Raw genomic sequence first — 27,720 nt, 5'->3', positions numbered from 1 at the left:
AATAATCTCCAATTATTTAAACTCTTTAATTTGTAAATATAATGGCATCGTCATGATCATGTATATAATATAATGTTTTAATTTAAATTTTGGGGTCTATAATTTGAAACTTTTCATGGTAGTACTCATCCGGATCGATCGACGGCGAAAAGGTTCTTTAAAGACTCCAATATATATCGATCTTGCTTGCTAGTCGTTTTAAAAAATCTTACGAAAACATGATCTAGAAATCATTACAAATCGGAGAAAGAAAAAAAGAAGGAGGGGGTAAAAAGCAAAAGAGAATTTGAAAAGCAAGACCCCACTTAATTGTATTCTTTTTAGGGCTCATTTAATGCTCTAAAAGCATTCAAAATGTATGTTCATACTTTGCAAAGGCACTGCAACTTTATTTATATCTATTTATTTTTATTTATATATTTTTTTTCTATATGCTTTATTTTGATGCTTTGAATAATGTTTCAGTTTCTTTTGTCACCCTAACACCCCAAACTTTTGAGGCAAGGGAGATAGTGGCATTTGAGGATTGGCATGGAGACAAAGTTTCCACACATTGAGCTTTTGCAGTCTTTAGCAAAGAGAAGAGAGATATAAAAATAAAATTAAAAATTAAAAAAATTACAATAAAGCTCAAACGGCTTGTGTTGTGTTGCCTTTATTATATGTGAAGAAGACCACCCTCTTTTGAGTTCTTTTCTTTTATTTTTTCTAAATGGAAAAAGTTTAAGAAAATTCATACCAATTATTCTACAATAATACTATGTGTACAATAAAATTAGCCATTAAATTAACAATCAGGATAAAGTATATATTAGAATCGAAAAATGTATGAAACATGATATATGTAAATAAACAAATATAACAGATAACATTTTATTATTTTGTTATTAGAATTATGGTATTTTTGCAAACTTTTTAAATACTTATTAAAAAAAATACTAAAATGACTTTTATATTGATAAATAAAAGAAAACCCAAATATTAATATTTGTAAGATACAAAATAGATTCTTATTAATAACTATGGCCACTACGTAGCTTCTTTATGTTGCAAGAGAGAATTTTTGCATGAAAGTAAGGGATTTCTCGGATCTAAAACCCTCCAATAATCAGTGTATAATTGTGACACACAATCATAGCATCTCATCTGCACCTTGGATCCCTCAACTAGCAAGGGACAAACATAGATGGATCCACATTCCAAATATATAAAAGAAAAGAATAATTAATTTAGTTATTAGTTATTAGTAGTAGTGGGGGATATTAGGAGGGAATGTTGTTGTAAAGGCCAAGACATTGGAGATGACCAGTCAAAAAGGCAACTTATATATTGGCATCAAAGTTAACGAGGATAAGTGCAAAAAAGTTTACCATCATGCATATGACATTCTGCTTACAAAGATTTTTGGGCCCTTCTTCCATATTTTGTGTTTCTAGGTTAGAACAAAATAATCTAAATACTAACTACTTATTCAAAATAACTTGAATCTTCTATGTATCTATCTCATGCAAAATATACTAGCTTTCATGTTCTGTAAATATTTTGTTGCTCCATTGTATTATTAGAGAGTAAAGAGGGTATTTATTCGCAATATAACCAATAATTTAGTCGTATTTGTTCACAGTATTATGATAAGGTGAATACTCTCATAAAGATACCTTCACATGATCGTTTAACGTATTTTACTAAATATGTTTGAATGAACGATCTAACAGTTTGCAATACCATCTTCATGTGAATATTCACCTTGTGATAATTATTATCGATTAAGAGTTTAAGACACCAAAATACTTATAATCTTAACTAATATCGCATTTTACTAGCGGGTAAGTTTCATTAATAAACTTGAAACATCCGAACAAATCTATATAATGGTAAATTTACAAACTATATTCTATATTACATCCACCAAAACTATACAAGCTTCAATGAACATTATTTTTTTGGTATTTTCAAAGATGAAAAAAGGGGTATATATAAAAGACTTGGTCTAACACACTGGCCCATCTACATCAAAATAGGCTAAACTGAATTTTGTGGTTATTTTCAGACTCTTGGGTCCTTTCCAAAGCCCATAAATAAATGGGTTAGCAGCATTGATCCCCTACGAGTCACTTCTGCAGCTCGCCCAAGGAGTGGCACCTTCACTGTTTCTCTATTTGATATTGGCTTCTTGTCCCACCTAATTCATGCCATAAAATAAAAACTAATGAATTAATTATTATTATTGCTTACTTGAGCCATAAGGAACAATTGATCTATCCATTACAATTCATAAATCTGTCCATAGAAATTCTAACACACACACACGCTTCTCTCTCCATAGATTCTATATAACCACTTTCTAGTAACAATCAAGATTTGAACCCAATGCACTTTTTAAGTAAAACATACATAGATGTCATTAGACCATGCCTTGCAGTGCAAGAACTATGAAACTTCAAGTATTTATACACTGGAAACCTATTTACTAACAAAAATACTAAATAATATATATCTCTCTTACTTTCTAGGCCTCAAAGTAGTATGCAAGTTATGTAGTTCACAAAAATTGTTAAGGATCGGTTCCTAGATTAGGCCTAAAGCTGTGGCTGGTCTAAGAACACTCTTTATTGGGAGCATGTCAACCTATAAAGACGTAATCTAGATCATATCCACGTAGGATCCTGTGTATATTACGCACGGATTCTACCCGAATCCTTTCTAGATTCACCCTCTAAACACTATAAATAAAAGGTGTAACACATGCCCAAAGTAGGTTATTTTACCCTAATCCTTATACCTCTTAGACTACGGAGATGCCAACCCAGAGTAAGGAGATCTGCCGCAGTCTCGTAGGTAATTCTAATTTCACTATCATAACAGAAATCATGTGATGCTTAATTGAAGCCTAGTGTGAAAATGAGCCAAATCATGCAAAACATACAAGACCTATTATCAAATATGCCCTAAAGACCTTTTCTTTTTCCCCTCAAATTCTCAGAACAATACATGAAGGCCATAGAATTAGGGGTGCATGATAATACATACCAGTCCTCATGGCGAACAATTTTACCGTCATCCACATACAACTTAATCAGTGATACCATATCTATGTGTTTCCCCAGGAATTTATAGTATTGCTTATTGTCAATTAATATCTGCATGCAACATCCATGAATTTCATCTTTAAGTAACGTCATAAGAAATCAAGCAAGAGATGCTGCACTACATAATAAGTGATGGCAGATTTACCAACCTCTCCTTTTCCTGGTGAAACCATGTTTTCTTCAACAGTGTATTCCACAATCTTTGACTCCTTAAATACCTAAGAAATAGAGACAAAATAGAAGTCCAAAATTTCTCAACATTAAAACAAGACACAAGATAAATAATATGCAAACTAAAGAAAACGTCTATTCAAAGGAAAAGAGAGAAAGAAATTATATTTTTAATTAACAAAATCAACTGAAACAAGATTTAATACGAACATAAGCATACAAGTAGGAGATATTTGAAAATGGAACAACTACTAATGATAACAGAAGCAAATGCAATATATTAACTATTAAGTTGCTGATAAATGACAGAGGTGCATCAGAGTTGAAAAAACCGAAACTGTCAGGTTATCCTTTGGCAGATATTCATGAGTAACTTGAAACTTTCTGATGATTTCAAACACTTAATCTTTGTTTTCGGTAAAAGAAAACAGTAATTTTTTGTAATAACATCTTACATGTCAGAACTTTCAGCGGAAAAATCAATTCATTATAAAGACAAGTAGGGAAAAAAAATGGAAAGATGGAGAGCAGCACGAAATAATGAAAACCTTGGGAAGAGTATAGAATGCTGACTTGATCTGCTTCACCCTGCATTATAAACATGGTAAACCATATAAGAAGAATTTCCATCGATTAGCAATTTCAAATGTCTTCTTGAATAGATGAACACAGGAAAGTAGAAAATAAGAAGCTATATACTGAGAATAAATAAAACAGAATATGAATTACACAACCAGAACTAAAGAAATGTCCATATCAGTAGGCTAAGAACTAACGATTATTACAAAACCTACATGTATAGGGATAAAATCCACTTAGATTCTTTCTTAATCTTTCATTCAATATGATTTATTATATACACATATAGCCACTTAGATTTTATCAGAGGTTGGCTTTGAATTTACTGGGAAAAGTTAAGCCTGCAATAATAATATACAATGTCAAACCATGATTGAATTGAATCATATTGTTTCAGTTTAAGAATTTCTGATTTTTAAAATCTGGGTACCTCAATTACCCGCATCAGTGAGCATAGACAACAAATGAACCTCCTTTTTTTGTTCATGATTGAAATGCTATTGAAAGAATGTCAAACATACATGACATACATAATCACAATGACGAAAGCAGTTTTCCTATTAATTTGCTTTCGCAATAGAAAACTTGAAACAGAAAGCTTAATCTTTCAACTTATGTAAGACTTAAAGTCTTGTATACAAGCTTGATTTGAACATGTAACTTTGAAATTTCTCCTGCCTATTCCATGGAAAAGCAAAAATCGAATATAACAACAGAATGCATGCATACCCATGAGCTCGCATAAGTGGGTCCTCAAATGAAGCATTTGGAGCATAGATTTCAAAGTCTTGAGATGTTGCACAAGATCCATACCTGAAATACAACATCCTAAGGTTAGAACATTAAGAATATTCAGAGAGAATGCAGTAGATTCACAATTTGTTAACAAATAATTTGTTCTTGTAACAGTGGTTGAAAGAGCAAAACAATGTTATTATCCTAAAAGAAAGGGAGTTTTTTAAATAACTAGAAGATGGTTTACATAGTCAAGAGTCTTCATCAACAAACAAAACCACAATAGGACATCGTTTCACTCACTAAGGTATCTTTGATTGGGGTAAAAATGGTGTGAAAAAATTCTTTATGAGTGAACTCGGACGAAAATTTTCATGTAAGAGCTCTAATCATCTATAAAAGAAATTTGCACACTATTTTTTCCCCTCAGCCAAACATACTCTTAAATTAAATTCTTCTTTTTACCCCCTCAAGAACAGTAAATCAAGCTATGATCCAATATTGTATATTGTCAATTGAGTCCATGCAGCTTACTATAGACCGTTTAGGGATTGCATGAATTTTGCATATACCTTTTATTTCTCTTGAAATATTGTTTTCAATTAAGATCAAATACTAGACTACTTGGTCATAGAAGTTCTAATTCCATATACCTTTTATTCCAGTATTTTGAGTGGTTGATCTTAATTTATATCTCAAACAGTTTGTATGAAATGCAAACAACAGAGCAGAAGAAATATCCACAGGAATAAGAAAGTGCTTACAGACGGAGAAGGTGAGGGAGAATGCGATCAGAAAAACGGTGGTTGTTGTTTGGATCACCGGAATCTGAGGTGGTTTGTTCATCACTACGATGATCCATTGGTGATATTGATTCTTTGAGGGAAGCAAAGAACACAAGTTGAGAAAGCGATGACTGAAATGATACGAGACTAGAGCGGGAAGAAGAAGAAGAAGAAGAAATGTTGAAGAGTCGAAGAGTGAGTAATGGCGCCATGAACTTCAACGTGGCCTTACTACCTTCACTCCTTAATTCTTTTGCAATTGATTAATCTCTTCTAATCAATTATCATATTAAAGGTTCATCTTATTACCTTTATTATTTTCATCACTCTTTGGTTTAATGATATTTATTTTATTTTTATTATTTAGAGTGTACATTTTTTTATCTTCTCCTTTTAAGTATTAAATAGAAAAATATTTTAAAAATATATCACTATATTGTTGAGATAAGGATGTGGATGACCACGTTGGGCTGTGCAATATTAACTATAAGCGGTGCTTTGTTTCCTATTATAGACTTTATATTAATGAAGTTTGAAAAGGGGGAATCTTGGACAAGTATAAATAGAGCATGGATTTGTGACAGTACGTACACACAACTACTGATAATAAAACATTCTTCACTCTCTCTATTTTACTATTTTCTCTCTCTTATATTCTTTACTACAGTATTAGTAAATACATCTATTATATTGTGATAATAATTGTAGTAGATATTACTATTAGGATTATATAATTATACCTCTTATTTTATATTTGTTATCTCTTCCTTATTTATTTATTTTACAACACGTTATCAGCACGAGACTCTGATCAAATTTTAAGGAAGACTTAGGTAACAAATTTTTATTATGTCGAAACTCTCTCATCTTGAATTCAATGCTCTTGATATATCTGGAAACAATTATTTATCATGGATACTAGATGTTGAAATTCATCTTGATTCAATGGATCTTGGAGATACCATTAAGGCTGAAAATAATGCATCTCAAAAGGATAAAGCCAAAGCCATGATTTTTCTTCGTCGTCATCTTGACGAAGGATTGAAAAATGAATATCTCATATTAAAAGATCCTGCAGATCTTTGGAAAGATCTTGAAGAAAGGTATAATCATCAAAAAACAGTGATACTTCCTCAAGCCCGATATGAGTGGACGCACTTGCGTCTGCAGGATTTTAAATCCATAAATGAATATAATTCTGCAATGTTTCGAATCACCTCACGAATGAAATTATGTGGGGAAAAGATAACTGATCATGATATGTAGAAAACTTTCTCAACCTTCCATGCCTCGAATGTGCTCCTGCAGCAGCAGTATCGAAAAAAAGGGTTTAAAAAATACTCTGAGTTAATTTCTTGCCTTCTTGTTGCTGAACGCAACAATGAGTTGCTCTTGAAAAATCATGAAACGCGCCCAACTGGCGCCGCCCCATTTCCTGAAGTAAATGTGGCAAATTACCCCAGAAGAGGTAAATGGCAAGGTTTCAATAACAAGAAAAATTATGGAAGGAAAAGGAATTATGTTCAAAAGAGAGGATCTCACCAGAAGTAGGATAAAGAAAGAAATATCGGGCAGAATAAATCAACAGAGGATAAGTGTTTCCGTTGTGGTGGAAAGGGCCATTGGTCACGTACCTGTCGTACCCCAAGGCACCTAGTCGATCTTTACCAGGTATCTTTGAAAAAAGATGACAAATGAAAGGAAACAGATTTTGTTTCAAATGATACTGAAAATTCCACCACTCATTATGATGTATCTGATTTCTTTGAGGACCTTGAAGGAAATATTGGTCATTTGATCAATGATGGGATAGTTTAACATGTGGGATTGTGAAGTATCTATGTAAATAAATAATGTAAAGAACTTATTGTTAAGTTTTATTTTCCATGCAGGGACGGATCCAGAAATGATATTATAGGGGGCCAATAACACATATAATATTAAAAATTATATAAAAAAATTATATAATATAATATGTATTATAAAAATATACTGATAGAGAACATATTTTAAAGTAAAAAAATATGTGTATACTTTTTTACTAACGAAGTGGTCGATTCTTCGTATAATAAAATTCACCGATAATAGAATTTGTGTCAAAATTTTTAATGATTTTCTTTTCAATATAATTAAAAGACAATTAGCAAGAAATTCATCTTTTATTTTGTTTCTAAGTTATTTTTCACAATATTCATAGTTGAAAAAGATCTCTTAATTGTAACAGTTGAAACAGAGAGAATTAATACCAAACGAATAAAAAAAACGGCCACAAGAAGAAAAAGAATTTCGAGGCCGCCACTCGCCCCCCTTATGTCCGTCCCTGTTTCCATGTATTTAAGTTTCAAATATGATGTATATAAATAATGAAATATTAATGTTTATGAATTTTGAAATTATTAAATGTGTCAAATTTTAAAATAAAATTTTAGTATATGACATTATTTTGAACAGTGTTTCTTAGAAAAATAATTACGATCAAGTATTCAATTTAACTGTGCATATTACTTATTTTTATTATTTGTCTTTGAAGAAAATGACAAGGATATATAATGAAGATGTATGCCTTGCGGATAGTGCAAGTTCGCACACAATTCTCAAAAGTGATATATATTTTACCCATCTTGTTCCCAAAGAGGAATATGTTAATACTATTATTGGCTCATGCAATGTGATAGAAAGCTCCGGAAGAGCTATAATTTTGTTTCTTGGAGGAACAAAATTTATAATAAATAATGCACTATTATCTACCAAGTCCCTGAGGAACTTGTTAAGTTTCAAAGATATTCGCCGAAATGGATACATGTTGAGACAATGAATGAGGGAAATCATGAGTATTTATGTATCAACAACTCATGATTCAAATAAGAAAGTTATATTGGAAAAATTACCCTCAGTTTCATCTGGGTTGTATTATACCAAGATTAGTGCAATTGAATCACATGCAACTGTAAACCAGAAGTTTACTAGCCCAAATAAATTCATAACTTAGCATGATAGATTGGGTCATCCGGGAATAACCATGATGAGGAGAATTATTGAAAACTCCCATGGACATTCACTAAAGAACCAGAAAATTCTTAAAACTAGTGAATTTTGTTGTGCTGCATGTTCTCAGGGAAAGTTAATTTTAAGGCCATCACCAGTAAAGATTGGATTTGAGTCCCTTGAATTCCTAGAAAGGATTCAAGGTGATATATGTGGACCTATTCATCCACCATGTGGATCTTTTAGATATTTTATGGTTCTAATAGACGCATCTTCGAGATGGTCACACGTGTGCTTATTGTCTTCTCGCAACATGGCGTTTGCGAGATTACTGGCTCAAATTATTCGATTAAAAGCACAATTTTCAGAAAATCCAATCAAAGCAATTCGTCTTGATAATGCTGGTGAATTTACTTCCCAAGCTTTTGATACTTATTGTATGGTTCATGGAATAAGTGTTGAACATCCAGTAGCTTATGTTCACACACAAAATGGGTTAGCAGAATCACTTATTAAACGCCTCCAGTTAATTGCTAGACCCTTACTTATGAGAACAAATCTCCCAACCTCGGTTTGGGGCATGCTATTTTACATGTCGCAGCACTTATTCGTTTGAGACCAACGAGTTACCATCAGTTCTCTCCTATGCAATTAGCCTTTGGCCAGCAGCCAAATGTTTCCCATTTAAGAATATTTGGGTGTGCGATATATGTTCCCATTGCACCACCTAATCGCACCAAAATGGGACCCAAAAAAAAATTGGGGATATATGTTGGATATGATTCTCCCTCTATAGTGAGGTATCTTGAGATACAAACTGGAGATGTATTTAAAGCCTAGTTTGCGGATTGTCATTTTGATGAATCAAAATTTCCAATATTAGGGGGAGATAATAAGCTTCCTGAAAAGGAACTTAATTGGAATGCATCATCCTTAATGCATTTAGATCCTCGATCAGGGCAATGTGAACTAGAAGTTCAAAAGATTATACATTTGCAAAGAATAGCAAATGAATTGCCTGATGCATTTTCTGATACAAAGAGGATAACCAAATCTTATATACCAGCGAAAAATGTCTCAATTCGAATTGATGTCCCAGTTGGACAAATTGCCACCGAAGCAAATACACGCCAGAAGCGTGGCAGGCCTGTCGGTTCCAAAGACAAAAATTCTCGAAAAAGAAAAGAGGTAAATACGATTCCTGTTGAAAAAGACATAGTAGAGACAACTGCAGTTGTCCAAAATTCTGATATAACGCCAGAATACGTTCAGGTACCTGAAAATTGTGAAAATGACGAGATCTCGATAAATTACGTCTTTACAGGAGAGAAATGGGACCGAAATAAGACAATTGTCAATGAAATATTTGCATATAATGTGGCATTAAATATCATGCATGAAAATAAGGATCTTGAGCCAAGATCAGTCGAATAATGTCGACAAAGGAAGGATTGGCCAAATTAGAAAGAAGCCATGAAGGATGAGTTAGGCTCACTTGCAAAACGTGAAGTCTTTGGACCTGTAGTCCGTACACCAGAAGATGTAAAACCTGTTGGATACCGATGGGTATTTGTGAGAAAACGAAATGAGAAAAATGAAGTTGTGCGCTACAAAGCCCGACTTGTGGCACAAGGTTTTTCGCAAAGACCCGGTATAGATTATGAAGAAACGTATTCCCCTGTAGTGGATGCGATAACATTGCGTTATTTGGTCAGTTTATCTGCATATCATAAACTGCATATGCATTTAATGGATGTGGTAACTGCCTACTTATACGGCTCATTAGATCGGGATATCTATATGAAAGTCTCCGAAGGACTAAAGATATCTAAACCATCCAATGAATATTTACAAGGGTTATACTCAGTCAAATTGCAAAGATCTTTATATGGTCTGAAGCAATATGGACGAATGTGGTATAATCGTCTTACTGAGTATCTGGCCAAAAATGGATTCAAGAATGATGATATCTGTCCATGTGTTTTCATAAAGAAAACTGTATCTGGATTCATTATAATTGCTGTGTACGTTGATGATTTAAATATCATTGGAACTCCTGAAGAGATTCCAACAATTATAAAAACTCTAAAAGAAGAGTTTGAGATGAAAGATCTTGGAAAGACTAAATTTTGTCTCGGCCTGCAGATCGAGCATATAAAAAATGGGATCTTTATTCATCAAACAACATACATAGAAAAGATCTTGAAAAGATTTTATATGGATAAGTCACATCCCTTGAGTACCCCAATGATCGTAAGATCTTTGGATGTGGAGAAGGATCAATTCTGTCCTAAAGAAGAAAATGAAGATATCCTTGGTTCTGAAGTACCATATCTTAGTGCCATTGGAGCGCTAATGTATCTTGCTAATAATACAAGACTCGATATATCATTTGCTGTGAATTTACTAGCAAGGTATAATTTCTCTCTAACCAGAAGACATTGGAGTGGAATCAAGCAAATCTTTCGATATCTTCATAGGACGGTTGATATGGGATTGTTTTATCCCTATGGATCCAAGTCACAACTAGTTGGCTATGTAGATGCTGGATACTTGTCTGATCCACACAAAGGGAGATCTCAAACAGGATATCTGTTCACATATGGTGGTACAGCTATATCATGGAGGTCCATGAAACAGATGATAGCAGCAACCTCCTCTAATCATGCTGAAATACTAGTGATTCATGAAGCAAGTCGCGAGTGTTTTTAGCTCAGGAGTTTGATCCAATATATTCTGTCATCATGTGGACTGATTGATCATAAGATAGCTCAAACTGTCCTGTTTGAAGATAATACAGCATGTATTGCTCAACTTAAAGGCGGATACATCAAAGGTGATAGAACAAAGCATATTTCTCCCAAATTTTTCTTCACTCATGATCTTCAAAATCAAGAGACGATTGATGTCCAACAGATCCGCTCAAGTGACAATCTGGCAGATTTATTTACAAAGTCACTCCCAAAATCCTCCTTTGAAAGATTGGTACATGAGATTGGGATGCGCCGATTTCGAGATATTAAATGATGTTGATAAGAGGGGGAGACTGTACTCTTTTTTCCTTGGTCAGGTTTTTTTTCCATTGAGTTTTTCTTGACAAGATTTTTAATGAAGCAGTTCCCATCATAAAGGATATTGTACTCTTTTTCCTTCACTAAGGTTTTTTCCACAGGATTTTCCTTTAGTAAGGTTTTAATGAGGCAATAATCATAAATGGTCATCCAAGGAGAAGTGTTGAGATAAGGATGTGGATGACCACGTTGGGCTGTGCAATATTAACTATAAGCGGTGCTTTGTTTTCCTATGATAGACTTTATATTAATGAAGTTTGAAAAGGAAAATCTTGGACAAGTATAAATAGAGCATGGGTTTGTGATAGTACGTACACACAACTATTAATAATAAAACATTCTTCACTCTCTCTATTTTACTATTTTCTCTCTCTTATATTCTTTACTACAGTATTAATAAATACATCTATTATATTGTGATAATAATTGTAGTAGATATTACTATTAAGATTATATAATTATACCTCTTATTTTATATTTATTATCTCTTTCTTATTTATTTATTTTACAACATATATTACTTTTGTAAATGACTTACATATATATATATACACTAACTGCTGAAAAGAACTAACATAATTATTCTGGATAAAAGAAAATTATAGCATAGTATATGGGTTTAGACTTTATACACTTCAAGATTTAGGGATTAATGTACAAAATGATTGAAGATAAATTTAGCTATTTCTTTTTTAATATAGTATAAGATAATTAATAAATATTTTCCCCTTAAATTTATTACTTATATAACTTAATGAGTTTAGTTTTTGTACGGATTTGTTGTTTCTGTAAATACTAAATAGTTTACTTGCTTATGTGTAATTTTATGTACCTAAATATACTTGTATACAACACCCACCAGCTCCAAAAATAAAACCATTCTTTCCACTTAACATGGTATTTACTCATATACAATTATTTTCATCTAAAGTTGATAATTAAAAATTATTAGATAATAATTTAATTAAATATCTCAAATTATTTAACAAATCTCAACTATATGACAATACTTTTTATTGTTTCCCTATTTTTCATTCAATCCCTAACAAAGCAAATATAGCGGAAGAAATTAAAACCTTTCACATTATCAAAGGTTACTTAGGTCCTTGGCTGGCTCCCCTTGCATCATGTACACGTTCATACATATTATTCAACTTTAAATTTTGGTGTTTGTTACGGTACGATGATAAATTTATACGTACCAATACATTTAAAATATAGACAAATAATAACAAGCCATGTAAAATTTATTTTCCATATCAATATTTAATTTTTTTTAAATATATATTATATCATCACTTTTACTAAAACACCCCTCTAGTAATCAAAACAATAAACGCATCAACGTTATCATCGTCCTCCTCCTTCTCTCTCGTTCATCTTCTTCCTTTGCATCTGCACTCTGTGATCTCATTCAAACCTCAAATCCAATGCTTCTTCATAGCTCCGTTCCCTTCACACCAAATTCGAAGACCAATGGAACCCACTTCCATTTCAGCAACTTCTCTTCCTTTAAGCCTCCAAAATGCTCCCTTTCCGCGGTTTCAGAATCACCCCATTTCGAATTGAGCACTCACAGCAACAAGAAGTCCTTCCCCGCAGAGGTTTCTAGAACCATCATGGAGCTTGCCACTGTGGGAACCCTCTCTGCTTTGACCAATGAGGGTCATGAGGGTTCTTCTTCCCCTTTGGCCATTGGCGTCAGGTTCGCTGTTGACCCTCGTGAAGGCACCCCTTTCTTCTTTTCCTTTCTCTCCTCAAACCCCTTCTTCCCTCCATGTTCAGGTGCCATTGCTAATGCTAAAGCTTCTCTGCCTCCTTCTCATCATTTTAAATTATGCTTCTTATAACCAATTAAGTTGTAATTACTATGAATGATTCCAAAAAATAAAAGACATATAGATAGATAGACAGTTAGTTAGTTAAGGTAGTTGTAAGTTAGTTATACTTTCAGTTACTAGTTCTATTCTGTTATAACATATTATACTCTAGATGAGATCAAAGTATATGTAGTATGTACTGAAAATTAAGTTGATGAATATAAATTTCTCATTTTTTTTCATTTCATATGTATTAGTTAGCTTAGTTAGAGGACATGTTAGTTGGAGGAATTTGTATTGAAGAGATTGATTTGAACTTTGTGTTCATCAGTTGAACCAATCTGGGTTGTGCACTCCTCAGTGTACACTTCAAGGCACCCTCACCATAGGCCTTATAAATTGGTACAATACATTCCACCAAATGCTTGCATATGTTTTTCCTCAAGGCCTCATCACAAATTGTCCAACTAGATTCCATCTTGTACCTCTCATCAAAAGCTACATTGAAAGCATGCAATCTCTTTCCCAAATCTTGGCTACTCAATGAGGATGAAAGTAAATCTTTTTGAACAATAATTGATAGAAGCTTTCCGCAGCTATTCCTCAAATAAAGTGCTGCATAATAGTCCTTGTATTGTTCAAGTGCTCCTAACCAAGTATCTCCTATCATATCCCCAAGCATGGTACCCCTCAAATTGTAGAAATGGCAATGATTATTTATGATGAAAATGTAGGACAATGTGATATCCTCATAGGCCTTTGACCAAGAATCAAGATTAACTGCAACTTCCTTGATTGTGTCATATATTTGTGTGAAAACAATACCCTCTTCATATGTTTCATTTCTCCAACTAAGATGAATTTCTAGGACCTTTTTCAAATGTGGTAGATATGTATCATTAAGCAGCTGATTGCAGTAATCAGTTACAAAGCTTACCAGCCTAGGGACACCGCTATCTCGGGGAGGAGAACCTGGCCTTTCAAGCTTCACTTGCGCCGGTCGATGGAATGAAACATAGAGAAAGGGAGCATTTGGAGGCTTAAAGGAAGAGAAGTTGCTGAAATGGAAGTGGGTTCTGTTGGTCTTCGAATTTGGTGTGAAGGGAACGGAGCTATGAAGAAGCATTGGATTTGAGGTTTGAATGAGATCACAGAGTGCAGATGGAAAGGAAGAAGATGAACGAGAGAGAAGGAGGAGGACGATGATAACGTTGATGCGTTTATTGTTTTGATTACTAAAGGGGTGTTTTAGTAAAAGTGATGATATAATATATATTTAAAAAAGAAAAAATTAAATGTTGATGTGGAAAATAAATTCCACATGGCTTGTTACTATTTGTTTATATTTTAAACGTATCGGTACGTATGAATTTATCATTGTACCGTAGCAAACACCTTAAATTTTTATTGCTGCATCATGCCACCTTTGAAAATGGAAACAACAACAGGAGCAGAACTAAAGCAACCAACTACCATTTCAAACCTGATGGGATGTGAGGGAACAAATCTCAATTTCCATGCATTGGCATCACAACAAGCTAGGCTTAATAAAGTCCTATTAGTGGGAAACAACTCCTCTCTTTAGATTCAACTTCAAGTATCATATACTATCCGACGTGGGACTTTGGATATGTTGTAACACCAAAATCTCTTAACACATTTGCACCAATCCTCCTCCATGAAACTAGAAGATGCAATCAGATACCAAAGCCACTCATTTGCCTCTGCCTACCATCCCAAATTAATCATCAGCTACTTATTTATCGTTTCGCTTGGCTCATGAATTTTCCTTCGAAAAAGTCACCCAACATTTGTTCTAGATCTTCTGGTGTGTATTTGATGTGCTTAACCTTCAAAAAAGACCTGTAACACAAAAGGTTATGCATCAAAGTTAAATAAAATCTCACTCACACAAAAACAAAGCATCATGTGCAAACATATAAGAGCAACAATGCATTCATGTTTTGCAAGTAATTGAAATTACAGACATACCGAAAACGTCCCAAAAAGGTTCTATAGCCAGGCAACACGATCATAGCAACTGCAAGCTGTAGAGACTCTTGCAATTCCGCGTCAGGAACTTTCCATTGAGATTGCTTCCGATGGAGTTCCTCAAACATATCATTGAATGTCTTCAACCTAAGAACACATGCAAATTCACATGTTGGCGGGGATAGAGAGGGAGAGAATGCTTTGCCAAATAAATTAACATAAAGAAGCAACTTAAAGATCACCTGTCTTTAAGAACTGCTCTGCTAACACCATTGTTCATGCCAACATATATGCCCTTATCAGATACGCATTGCAGAGTCTGCGAAGGTAAATAATAAAAGTTCAACAATAGAACAGTACTTTCTGAATTGACTGAAATCATTGAAGGTGACAATGACATTCTAAGCTCTTATCCAGATGATTGCACAAAGATCAAAACCCAAAACCAAAATGAACATTAATATATACCACACAATACCACCAAAGAATACATTACTTCTTGACAGAGAAAATTGATAATTGATAAGAAAAGGGAAATATTGCAGCTCTTACGGTCTTACCATATTGTTCAGACTATGGTTTTTAGGTAGGAAACAGGGAAAGTTAAGAATTAGGATTTAATGAAATATTTAATATGACATAATGTGGCATGATATGAGACTATGAGTGATAAATATCCACCCTTATTTGTAATTTATAATAATACTAAAACATAAGCATCCTGTGATACAAGAGTTTAATAGTGAGTCAAATTTAAAGGATGTAATCTACGTCGCCTAAACTGACACAAGTGTAAGTGGCTGATTCTACACCTTGAACCTGTGACCTTGATGTGATATGGAGCAACTTAACCATTGCACTAAAGCTCATAGAAAAATCAAACAAATTTCTTGATTCTTTAAGCTGCATATGTAGGGTGAGATGCCCAAAAGAGGACAGACTGGCTTTATTAAATGGCAAGAATGTGATGATTTGTTCAGAAACTGAGCTGCAAGACATGTTGCACTCAATTGGGTCAATAGAACAATACCTTTGCCCAAGCATTTCTTATGTATTGATTTGCATGGTGCTGCACAATTCCACTATGTAGTCGTACCCAATCATCCCCTAATATATCCTTGGCTTCAGAGCTAAAATATAAGAGGATTAGAAAAAAAATAACATGGAACCAGCAGAGAATGCATTTAAACTGAGTTAAATAAATCAATTATCAATAGTGGATGTCATCACCCATCTCTGAACAAATTTAACAATATAATAAATATTGTTCATGAGAAAAATATGCTTAAATGCAGGGTCTCTATACTGCTTTGATTTCAAATCTAATTTGGATTCCAAAGCCTTCATTATTCGCCTAGTTACAGATGCCTGCTGCAAAGAATAGTCTCCACCTTCAAATTCTTGGAACAATTGCTTCAAGGTGGACTGGTAGCTGCATACATTTATAGAATTCTAATTAGGTCAAATATGTGAACATCAACAAGATCTTGGCAAAATTTATAGAAACTGAATGTTTAGTAAGTGACATCTCTTAAATGCAAAATAAAGTATTGGTTTGCACAACCCCCTTATAGATATAGTCATATATATATTGAACAGTAATGAAAATTTTAGAAAGTGTAACTATGAAAGGAAAAATATGTAGCAACAAGCAGCATTTATCAACTGTCAAATCAAGATTGCTATCAAATACCAACAATTTGATGATAGGATAAACTTATTGGGATCAGTTATCAGAATGCCAAAAATATGAACTTACTCATATAAAACCCTCACAAAATTAATCATATAGCTTGTTAAAGGATGCACTCCATCTGTTACTGCGGTCTCTATAGCATCCTTTTCAACTACTTCTTCGAGATCTTCAAAGACCTCGTTGGCCATTTGTGCAAGTTGTTTTGTAAAACGAAATACTGCTTCTCTTATTTCAGTGCAAGCTTTGCCTCTAAAAAGTGTTTCAATCTGCAAATTGTCATGTGAAATAGTTGGTAAAGATTTCAACACATTGAAATATGCCTTGTGTTTTTTTAATAGGTTTAGAAAAGAGTGTAGAAAGAAAAAGGAATGATAAAAAGGAACTTATCAAGCAGAAGTGGTTCACTTCAATCTCAATATAGAATGATTAAAAAGGAACTTATCAATATCATTGAAAATAGTATAGAAATATTTTAGTATAACCCTTGGGATTTATAAAGCAATGCATGAAAGTGATAGTAGCTAAATTTAAGATTCTGGATGTCAGGAGCCATACCTCTAAATGAAGCTGTAACATTGTTTCACACATGTCTAAAAGTAAATGGAAGTTTTGCGGGGATTTAATGATTTTGGCATTTGCTTCACCAATACTAAGTAGCATGGAGATATTGTTTGTAGTCACCTCGGAGAAACACTGTTCAGCGAGTGAATCAAAGCCTTCAAATATCAGATTACAAACATTCCGCTCTCCAGCAAACAGCTTGAACTGTCCATGTATAGTTAGTTATATATTTGAACGGAAAACAGAAGGAAGACAGATCAATTCTACAATCTTCTTACGGCTATAGGCATTATATGAATCCAGCTTCCAATTTTGGCTTCTAATATCTCCACCTGCAACTTTTGAGCATCATCATTGTTGAGTTTCTCAACCCCAAATATTTGGATGCTTTCTTCCAACCAATTAGAACGGGCATCTCTAAACAATGGCAATGATTATAATAATAAGTACTTGCAGCAATAATATTAATTATTATTGGACTTATATTACATTTGCTTAGTCTGCAATTTCTTAATAACAGTTCCTACAACAGTTTAGAGGATGAAAATATTTTGTAACGTAAGATTAGAATTTTCCTGGAATTTTATGACAACTGATATAGCCAAGGAGAAGGAGTGATTATGGATTTCATGTTGCAGTCCCTGGGTCACAGAAATCTTGACCCTGATTGTCGTTAATAGTATACTTTGGATGTGTCAAATTATTCCTTAATGGTGTGTAATGTGTTTTTGAGTTTTGATTTTGGAGGGAAAGGAATGTTTGAAGAGTAAATGAACTCCAAGTTACTCCTCAAGGTTCAAACCATTAACTTAACCCCCATAATCAAGACTCAAAAGATCCATTTCATAACGACCAATTTTGGCCCTTAGCATGATGAGGATTCAGGCTGAGAACAAAAGCTGTGAGCATGGTTACTTTTCTCATAACTTCGAGGCAAATTTTATTTTTGTAGATAAAAAAGGGCAGTATGTTGCGAAGCATCTGCATTATGCATGGCTCAGGGAAGGGTCACACCCTCGGGTTGATTCCAACCTTTAGGTTACATGGAGAGAACTCAAAAGTTGTACCAAGGCTCCCCTTCACTTTAGTAGATAAATTGACTTCAAATTAATGGATAACCATAATTTTCATTCTCACTTAGACTTAAAATTTTCCAAAAGTAGAGATCTAATCCAAGGCAATTTCAACTTTACTTCTGCAGTGTAACAGCATCAAAACAAAGAGCATTACCTGTAGATTCTGAGTAGCTGTTGTTGTTGACCAGCTTCAACCAGTTGCTGAGCTAAGTAATGTAGAGGTGACACAATTCTTGATGGTATAAGATTGAGAAGAGTACATAAAACAGGATCAGCACTGTTGTTATTTTCGTGGGACTCAGAATGATGAGAAGAGGAAGGTTTCTTTCCACTAGGATCACCCTCATGGTCGGGAGATCCTGACGAGGGTCGCATAGAGCTTGTAAGGCAATCAAAGAGGTGCTTAGGTTCCACAGGCTTGCTGTAAGCAGACAGGATAAAATATAATTTCATGGCAACATGAATGAATTTTTCACCCATAAGAAAAACACTCTTATTACAAAGCAAGAAAAAAATTAAAAAAAGATTCACATGTTCATGAACTAACAACACTGAAAGCAGCAAAGGTATAAAGCCCAAATATGCCTCAAAGAACTGTCATTGTTTTGCCATGATAATTTCATTATATTATGAGCTTAGAAGATATTTTTCACTTTTTACATAAAATATATATTATCATGGAACCAATTTGGATTTATGCCAGGCAGATCTACCACTGAAACGATATACCTATTAAGAAGGATGATAGAGAGGTATCGTAGTAATAAAAGGGATCTACATATGGTGTTTATTGATTTGGAAAAAGCGTATGATAGAGTACTAAGGGAGGTCTTATGGAAGGTTTTAGAAAAGAGGAGAGTAAGGATCGCATATATTCGTGTAATTAAAGACATGTATGATGGGGCCACAACTAGTGTGAAGACTCAAGGTGGTGTGATAGAGGATTTTTCTATTGGTATATGATTACACCAGAGATCATCCTTAAGTCCATACCTTTTTACATTAGTCTTGGAAGTACTCACAGAGCACATCCAAGAGCTTGTGCCATGGTGCATGTTTTTTGCCGATGATATCGTTCTTATGGGAGAGTCAAGGGAAGACCTAAATAAGAAGTTGGAGTTATGGAGAGAAGCTCTAAAAGTGTATGGTCTGCGCATAAGCCGTAGCAAGACGGAATATATGGAATGTAAGTTCAGTCTAAAAAGGGAAAACCCTAATATAGAAGTGAAGATTGGAGAAAACATCCTACGAAAAATTAAAAGTTTTAAGTATCTTGGGTGCATCATATATGATAATGGAAAGATTGAACATGACGTAAATCATAGGATCCAAGCAGGTTGGTCAAAATGGCAGAGTGCATCTGGTTTTATATGCGACAAAAAAGTACCTTTAAATTCTATCGCACCGCTATAAGACCGGCTATGCTTTATGGTACGGAGTGTTGGGCGGCTAAAGAGGAGCACGAACATAAGCTGAGTGTGGCAGAGATGAAGATGTTGAGATGAATGAGTGGTCATACGCGATTGGATAAAATAAGGAACGAAGATATAAGGGAGAGAGTTGGAGTAGCACCCATTGTAGAAAAGATGGTTGAATCGCGTCTCAGGTGGTTTGGACATATGAGAAGAAGACCGATAGAACATCCAGTTAGGAGTGTGGATGAGATGGAAGATGGATAAGGGGCGAAAGGCAGAGGAAGACCTAAAAAGACCATCCATGAGGTGGTCAAACGAGATCTACATGTAAACGGTCTCTCTGTAGACATGATACATGACAGAGCACAATGACGTCGTTTGATTCATGTAGCTGACCCCACTTAGTGGGACAAGGCTTTGTTGTTGTATGGAAACCATCAGGCAACCACCAATTAAGAACCATGGAACTAAGAAACTGTTGTGATCATAAAGTACAACACTCATTAGAACAAAATGAAGAACCGAAAGAAGGGTGCCCTGGTACAGAATGACACCATCAAAACACTTAAAATATCTAGAGAGATCTCTGGACTTACACAACTTTGTTTAACATCATATACAAATAAATAAACTCAAGTGATGAGTAACCTAATGAAAAATGAGTAACAAGTCAATTAAGTAGGTCCCTTCTGTGGCAGTGAGGTGAAACTGAAAAAAAAAATAAAAGAAAGGAAAAAAGAAAACAAAAGAAAACATATACTCAAGTGATTACAAGTTTACAACACAAGCAATGAATCGTTGGCTCAACATGAACAATATTAAGCTAAAAATATACAAACCTGAAAAATGACAATAACTGCTTAAACGCATCTTCTAGTTTAGAGATATCTTCAGCAATCGAATTATTTTCATGGAATAAAATAGAATCACTAACTGTAAATCCCATTCTACTGCCAAAAAACTCAATGCTGCGTCTCAGTCTCCCACTTGCTTCATGCTTGTTTTGCAAGTCTTGACGCCCTTTATGTATTTCTGCCTCTGCCTGCATATAAATTGGTCCCTTTATAAGAAAACTTTCTCAGAAGTCAAGTATATATATATATATATTGGTCCCTGCCTGTATTTTACACTTGTAAATTTAAAGATCATGAAAGAAACTTTTATAATTATAAACAGAAGTCCCTTAGTTTTCTTCTTGTTAAATCGGTTTTTAAGTTAAGTGGCTATGAACATTATTTCACTAATCGTCTTCAAAAGCTCAGCCAAACAGAATCATTTTGCCCTGCCATTCATTCACTCACGTTTTGTGGTGTCTTCTTTATATTTTGTCATTGTTAAAGGGGGTTAATTTGTCGGAACTCGCAAGCTTAAAGCTTTGTGAGCTTCCATTTGAGGGGGAGTGTTATAAATGATATCAAATTCAGCTGTGGCTTCTAATTAAATTGATTATTCCTCTTGAAAATAAATGGCAGAAGAATATAGAAACTTACTTGGCTACCCTTCTGCACAAGGCTGGCAATATCTTCCAACACCGGCTTAGCAAGGCGCTCTAATTCAGCGGCTTCCTCGGTAGAATCAGCTTCCCTCTCCTTTTCATCATTAAGCTGCAGTGGTAGAGTGTCACATACATCTGATTCCAGAGGCATAGAATCCAAGTCAGAAGCCGAACCAGTTGCGCTTTCAGTTCTAGCTAAGGGCAGCTTCCTAACAGCACTAAGTATCCTTGTGACTTTGAGCAAGGTCTCTTTGGTATCTCTTGAAGTCTGAGCCGGCACATCGAACCTAAAGAAACGTTCTAGAGACACCACCAATTTGGCAAGTTCATCTTGGTACTGTATCCTGGCAAGGAAATTCAACCTGTGGATCTTGGAACACCTGTAAACAAGCTTTGTCCCCTCTTCCATCTCTTCAATCAGCGAATCCAGCTCTTCCTTCGGCCGGCCTAATTCATCGTTCTGTTGCTCCATTTCCTTGATCAAAGGATCTATCTTCACCAGAATCGTTCTGAGGTACGCCAAGGTATTCTTGAAATTGCTGGCCTTGTCCTTAACTTCAAGAACCGCCTTCAGCAATTCTCCGAAGGCAGCTCCAATGGCAGCTCCTCCCAGCAGTGCTGCCGCCATAATTTACCGGCACAGAACGCAAGAACCACTCACAAACAAGCACAACAACAAAAAAGCATGTAAAGACTAACCATAATGATTGGTTTCTCTTTTGTGCTACCAACAGGTCAACGCTTATGAGAGGGTAGTCAACAGAGGAGGTTTCTACGAACTTAGCTCCCATTTTCACTCGCATCTTTTGAGTGGATACATTATATATACGAGTAGTAGGAACAAAATTAAGTCGTGAAGGGTGAGATTTGAAAAATACATAAGAGCATAAAAATGTGAAAAGTAAAACTAATAAGGAAAAGTATAGGTAAATAATGAAAATATTAAATAATGTAAATAATAGATATATCGGATGTTCATTTTATTAGTGTACGGATGATTATTTTAATATTAAAATTTAGAGGGTTAATTTGGAGGTGTAGTGTGTTTTTATTTGATTGGTGGTTGTTCATATTGTTCAACAAAATTATTATCCCCCTAGCATTCCCCAACTAATAATATATATAACGGTAATATGCCGTTGTGGGAGGCGGCAAAAGTAAGCTGCAAATCGTCAACGCCATTAGGCTGAAACCGGCAATGCCGTTTTGCAGAAAACATAATGACGTCATTCCTATCTACTCTGATTTCTTCTTTTTCTTCTTCTTCGATTCTCTTCCTATCACTTTCAAAATCTCAACCCCTCACCCCACAACACAAAGCCACAACTACTAACTCACTCAACAAAACGTTTTGCTAGACCACTTGAAAACTCTCCTGGGATTTGAACAAGTTTTGGCGAGTCTGAACTCGACGAAGAAGAATCATCGGTCACACGGTGAAACCAAATCTCTTCCATACAAATCTTTTCTTATGCTTGCCCGGCTAAATCACTAATTCAACCACTAAAAAGTAAAAACACACAAGTATTTTATTTGTGAATTGTGTTACATGCAGACTACTTCGAGCCACTATTTTTAGCGATCATATCTGTATACGTATATAATACGTAATTCAAAAATTAAAGCAGCCTGAAAATTAGCTGTAGAGTCTGGTGCTCAGTGTAGCGATGAGGAGGATATCATGGCAATCCTGCAGGAGCAAAATGAGGCAATGGCACTGAAACGGCGACAGGCGAAGAAAAAAGAGAAAATACGAAGAAGCAGGCCAAAGAATCGTAACCATGTGTGTTCTGTTAATGTTAAATGATTATTAGTTCTTGGAACATTAGAGGTTTAGATGGTGCTGGAAAATTAAGTATGGTAAAGAATTTTAAAAATAAGTCTCGCTTGGATATGTTGGGACTGATAGAGACAAAAAAAGAGTTGGTAACCAAATTTGACGTTATGCGCATCTGGGGCAGAGATGGAGCTGGGTGGGAGTATGTAAGTTCAGTTGGGGCCTCCAGAGGATTATTGCTCATATGGGACGAAACAGTGTTCAAATTGATTAATTGCTATAAAGGAGATAGATGGATGTGTGTAGAAGGGGTTGTGATAAAAGATCAATTTCAGTGTGCAGTTTGTCTGGTGTATGGAGCACATGTGAGAGCTGAGAAGCGAGTAGTATGGGAAGAATTGAGTTATATTGCAGGGTTGTGCCAGGTACCGGTTTGTTTTCTGGGTGACTTTAATGAAGCCATGCACTTGGAAGAAAGGAAAGAAGCTACTACATTATCAGCGTCCGCGGAGGATTTTAGAGATTGGATAAATGATATGGAGCTGGTTGACTTGTCGTTAAATGATCGAAGGTATACATGGTTTAGGGGGAGCTCATGCAGTCGAATCGATAGGAGCCTAGTCACCTTGGGATGGTTAGAGATGTACCCGGGGACAAGATTAAGGGGTGGTCCAAGAGGTTTATCAGATCACTGCCCATTAATTATGGAAGAGAGCAGAAAGTTTGATGGCCCACGACCTTTTCGGAGTTTGGACTCGTGGTTTACGCATGAAGGGTTTCTACGAATGGTGAAGGAAGAGTGGAGGGAGTTAGGTGATAGACAGTTCCTAGACAAGATGAAAGTGCTGTCTATTCCGGTTCAGAGATGGCATAAGCAGCATTTTGGGAATATAGCTGAGAAGATAAGGAAGTTTGAAGAAGAGATCAAGAAGGTGGACGATATGGTGAGTAGTGGTATGCATGATGGAACGTTGGAGTTAAGGAGAAGGGCGCTAGTGAGATGCTGTGAGAAGTGATATGTTAGATAGGATATCCACTGGAAGCAAATGTCTAGGGCCCGGTACGCGAAGGAGATGGATAGGAATACTAAATATTTCCACAATATCACCTCGGCAAGAAGAAGGAATAACAGAATCGGGTCATTGGTAATTAATGGGAGAGTAATAAGGAATCAAGCAAGGATAAAGGTGGCTATTCGAGACTTTTATAAGCGCTTATACCACCAGGAAGCTTCTCCAACGGTGAGCTTTAGAGATGGTCTAGTGAACCGACTGTAGAGGGAGGAAGCTGAAGCCTTAGAGGTGATGCCTTCAGCAGAGGAAGTGAAGGAGGCAGTATGGGACTGTGAATCTTCGAAAGCACCAGGGAATGACGGATACAACATGAATTTTATAAAAAAGTGTTGGGGGGAGATTGGACCAGAATTCACAACAGTTGTATTGAGCTTCTTTGAGCATGCAAGACTACCAGCAGACTCCAATATAACATGGGTAGCGTTGGCACCAAAGTTCGTTGGGGCAAAGGAGATAAAAGACCTTAGACCTATTAGCATGGTTGGTTGTGTGTATAAAGCCATCTCCAAATTGTTGACACGAAGAATGAGGAGTGTAATGCCAGGATTAGTGGGAGAGTCCCAGAGTGCCTTTGTGAAAGGAAGGAAGATACATGATGGAGCTTTAATTGCATGCGAAACAGTACATTGGGTAAGACGACAAAGAAAGGCAGCAGCGATTATCAAACTGGACTTCCACAAAGCCTATGATAGAGTTAAATGGTGCTTTGTTGATACAGTGTTAGAGAAGATGGGTTTCGGCAATACATGGAGGGCATGGGTTAAGGAGTGTATAAGGTCGGCATCCATCTCTATTCTGATTAATGGATCCCCTTCAAAAGCATTTAAAATGGAGAGGGGACTTCGTCAAGGTGACCCTTTATCGCCATTCCTGTTTGTCTTAGTAGTTGATGTGCTCAACAGAATGATAGGAGAGGCAATGAAGAATGGCCGCATTTTCCCACTGTTGGTCAGTAGGGATGATATTGAGTTATCGCACTTACAATTTGCAGATGACACAATATTATTCTGCCCGCCAGAAGAGGGGACAGTGAGGAGTTATAAGAGACTTCTGAGGTGTTTCGAGGTTATGTCAGGACTGAGCATTAACTTTGAGAAGTCTAGCTTGATACCAGTGAATTGCAGTCAGGAGTGGACTAGTCAGATGTGTCAGATGCTTGGATGCCAGGAAGCAACCCTGCCAGTGAGGTATCTTGGTATTAGCCTAGGAGCAAATCCGCGGTTAGTTAAAACTTGGAAACCGGTAATAGAGAAGGTGGAAGAGAAGCTCAGCTTATGGAAAGCGAAGGTGCTAAGCAAGGCTGGAAAGCTGGTACTCATCAAGTCTGTCATAAACAGCCTACCTGTGTACTACCTGAACCTGTATAAGATGTCGGATGCAGTTGCTCGAAAAATAATTTCTTTACAGAGGAGGTTCTTCTGGGGGAAGGATGACGGACGATCTGGCATGGCTCTTGTGAAGTGGGATGTGATCCAGGCACCTAAGAAGTTAGGAGGGCTGGGAGTGGGTGATGTAGTGGTTCGCAACACTGCTTTACTGTTTAAATGGTGGTGGCGCTTCTCAAAGGAGGATTGTCCGCTGTGGAAGAAGATTGTGTGTTCCTGCAATAGACTGAACCCAAATCAGTTGTTGTCTACTCAGACCTTACCAGTGAGAGGGGGTCCATGGAGAGATATATGTCATCTACAAATAAAGGAGCAAAAAGTAAGGCAGAAGATGATTGATGGCCTTGCGATTGAGGTAGGGGATGGCAGGACTACCAGATTTTGGGAGGATACGTGGTTACAAATAGGAAAACTGAAAGACTGTTATCCGAGACTCTTTTGCATTTCGAACAAAAAAGGATCACCAAAAAGGATCACCAATTGGGGATTGTGGGTTTTGGGATGGGATAGAATGGGTTTAGCATTTTCAGTGGAGGCGAAAGCTCCGCCAATGGGAATCAGAGGCTCTAGATCAGCTGTTGAATGCCTTGCAATCTGTTAGGCTAATAGCAGAAGTGCAAGATAGAGTGGTGTGAAAATTCGATAAGGAAGGTGTTTATACGACTAACTCATTTGTGCAGGTTTTGCAGGAAGCGACTCTGGATGCGGAGATTCTGAGGTACAGATTCACAAAAGAGATTTGGAGAGGTTTAGTTCCGCCTAGAGTTGAGTTATTCTCTTGGTTTGCTCTGATTGGTTGGATCAACACAAAGGACCGACTTAGTAGGTTGGGTATCCTAGGACCACATGATAATCTGTGTTTGTTGTGTAAGAAAGCAGTTGAAAGTGTTCATCACCTGTTAGTAGCTTGTGAGTTTTCTTGGCAAGTGTGGTGTGGATGGAGTTCAGAATTTGGTCAGAAGTGGACAGCTCCCGGCACCTTGAAAGATCACTTTGAGAGTTGGAGGTACATGCCTATGAGACAGGAGGTGCGCAAGTTCTGGCTAGTTGGGTTCTTTTCTGTGATATGGAACATTTGGTTATGGAGGAATGATGCAATCTTTCAGAACAAGACAGCAGGAGTTATAGAGTGTGTGGCACAATCGTTTCTTAGTGCTACAGAATGGTGTGGAAACTAACTTATGTTGTTGATGGCTATGCTGGAGATTACATAAGAGCTAGTTAGTTTTGTTTTTACTTTTTCCATGTATGCTCCACCTTGAGTGTTGAGCTTCCTCTTTCTTTCAAAAAAAAAAAAAAAATTAAAATCTCATTCTCAACCTCACACTCACTCTTTACACGGGCTGAAACTAATGTTTTTATTTCTCTTTCTCTGGCTCTCACTCTCCGACGTGACTCCTTCCTCATTCTCATTCTCAAGGTTGATTCTCCTTTCCCCTCTCTCCAGCGACACGATTCTCTTTCACTCTCTTTCAGGCGCGGTTGCGATTCTCCTTCCTCAGTCTCGGATGCTGTGCTCTCTGTCTCATGCATGAATTTCTTGGACTGCATTTTCCTTATTTGATTCTGCAAGATAAATTTTTATTCCATGTACTTTTATAGCTTTTTAGACGGCATTTTTCTTGTTTACTTTGAGTTTCAATCAGCTTCTTTGACTGTATTTTCTTTCTTTATTTTGAGCTTCTATAAATCAATTTGTGTTATGCATAATTTGTACTCTTAAACAAAAATTTATACTAAAAATATTTAAGTTATGGTTTTGAATGAATTGAAGTCTCATCTATTCTTAATATATAAAAGTAGATACTTAAGTTTACCCACTTTAATTTTAAGACATGTTTCTCCTCCTATTAATGCCATGTCAGCAACATCGCTTGCTTGTCAAAATTTTAGAATCAACTATTTAATTTTTGTCAAATCACCTATTATTTCCAAATCAGCAAAAAAAATAAAAAATAAAAAACACCAATAATTAGAAATTAAGCTACAAAAACATTGAATACATATTCATATAT

The 27,720-nt window shown here is 35.7% G+C and overlaps 4 protein-coding genes across 11 annotated transcripts in view; 2 read left to right on the top strand and 2 right to left on the bottom strand.

Annotated features, from left to right (window-relative positions):
* On the bottom strand, positions 1,797–5,631 carry LOC107619739. Its single transcript, XM_016322030.2, has 6 exons — positions 5,339–5,631; positions 4,569–4,652; positions 3,809–3,848; positions 3,239–3,307; positions 3,031–3,140; positions 1,797–2,182 (listed from the first exon to the last, which is right to left on the bottom strand). Exons 1-6 carry the CDS (start codon positions 5,569–5,571, stop codon positions 2,047–2,049), a joined length of 672 nt encoding a protein of 223 aa, XP_016177516.1. The 5' UTR covers positions 5,572–5,631; the 3' UTR covers positions 1,797–2,046.
* Positions 12,726–14,248, top strand: LOC107617868. Of its 2 annotated transcripts, none has more exons than XM_016319743.2 (2): positions 12,726–13,200; positions 13,567–14,248. In XM_016319743.2, the coding sequence occupies exons 1-2, from the start codon at positions 12,846–12,848 to the stop codon at positions 13,704–13,706; spliced, it is 495 nt and encodes a 164-aa protein (XP_016175229.1). In that variant the 5' UTR covers positions 12,726–12,845; the 3' UTR covers positions 13,707–14,248. The 2 variants fall into 2 exon arrangements, with proteins under 2 accessions (XP_016175229.1, XP_020965933.1); XM_021110274.1 differs by having other exon boundaries at positions 12,728–13,200; positions 13,493–14,248.
* LOC107617867 (exocyst complex component EXO70A1) overlaps positions 14,613–27,720 on the bottom strand; it is a 31,396-nt gene continuing 18,288 nt past the window's right edge. For 2 of the 7 annotated variants that reach the window (XM_021110271.1, XM_021110270.1), the window contains exons 4-14: positions 21,466–21,807; positions 20,815–21,035; positions 18,715–18,981; positions 17,763–17,901; positions 17,479–17,688; positions 16,987–17,189; positions 16,462–16,659; positions 16,258–16,357; positions 15,470–15,546; positions 15,228–15,374; positions 14,613–15,098 (exon numbers count right to left, since the gene is read on the bottom strand). In XM_021110271.1, the coding sequence (XP_020965930.1) occupies positions 14,996–15,098; positions 15,228–15,374; positions 15,470–15,546; positions 16,258–16,357; positions 16,462–16,659; positions 16,987–17,189; positions 17,479–17,688; positions 17,763–17,901; positions 18,715–18,981; positions 20,815–21,035; positions 21,466–21,621 (1,821 nt within the window). In that variant the 5' untranslated portion in view covers positions 21,622–21,807 and the 3' untranslated portion in view covers positions 14,613–14,995. Of the gene's footprint in view, positions 15,099–15,227; positions 15,375–15,469; positions 15,547–16,003; positions 16,358–16,461; positions 16,660–16,986; positions 17,190–17,478; positions 17,689–17,762; positions 17,902–18,714; positions 18,982–20,814; positions 21,036–21,146; positions 21,258–21,465; positions 22,378–22,596; positions 22,681–27,720 lie in introns of those variants that run through there. The other 5 variants (XM_021110272.1, XM_021110268.1, XM_021110269.1 and 2 more) reach the window with 5 other exon arrangements.
* Positions 23,274–24,263, top strand: LOC107616041. The gene has a single exon (XM_016318045.1). The coding sequence runs from the start codon at positions 23,274–23,276 to the stop codon at positions 24,261–24,263; it is 990 nt and encodes a 329-aa protein (XP_016173531.1).

Source organism: Arachis ipaensis, chromosome B09 (assembly GCF_000816755.2).
Source record: "Arachis ipaensis cultivar K30076 chromosome B09, Araip1.1, whole genome shotgun sequence".
Classification (NCBI taxonomy): Eukaryota; Viridiplantae; Streptophyta; class Magnoliopsida; order Fabales; family Fabaceae; genus Arachis; species Arachis ipaensis.
Note: the sequence above shows the minus strand (reverse complement) of the source record. Positions and strands in the feature narration are given on the sequence as shown.

Bases quoted from the DNA above. Each gene is read 5' to 3' on its own strand.
- LOC107619739 (XM_016322030.2), bottom strand. From the start codon at position 5,571: ATGGCGCCATTACTCACTCTTCGACTCTTCAACATTTCTTCTTCTTCT. The intron at 3,141-3,238 runs GTTGGTAAATCT...TGTTGCATGCAG, and splicing joins TTTCACCAGGAAAAGGAGAG to ATATTAATTGACAATAAGCA. The intron at 2,183-3,030 runs GTATGTATTATC...GGCATGAATTAG, and splicing joins ATTGTTCGCCATGAGGACTG to GTGGGACAAGAAGCCAATAT.
- LOC107617868 (XM_016319743.2), top strand. From the start codon at position 12,846: ATGCTTCTTCATAGCTCCGTTCCCTTCACACCAAATTCGAAGACCAAT. The intron at 13,201-13,566 runs GTGCCATTGCTA...TGTGTTCATCAG, and splicing joins CTTCTTCCCTCCATGTTCAG to TTGAACCAATCTGGGTTGTG.
- LOC107616041 (XM_016318045.1), top strand. From the start codon at position 23,274: ATGATTATTAGTTCTTGGAACATTAGAGGTTTAGATGGTGCTGGAAAA.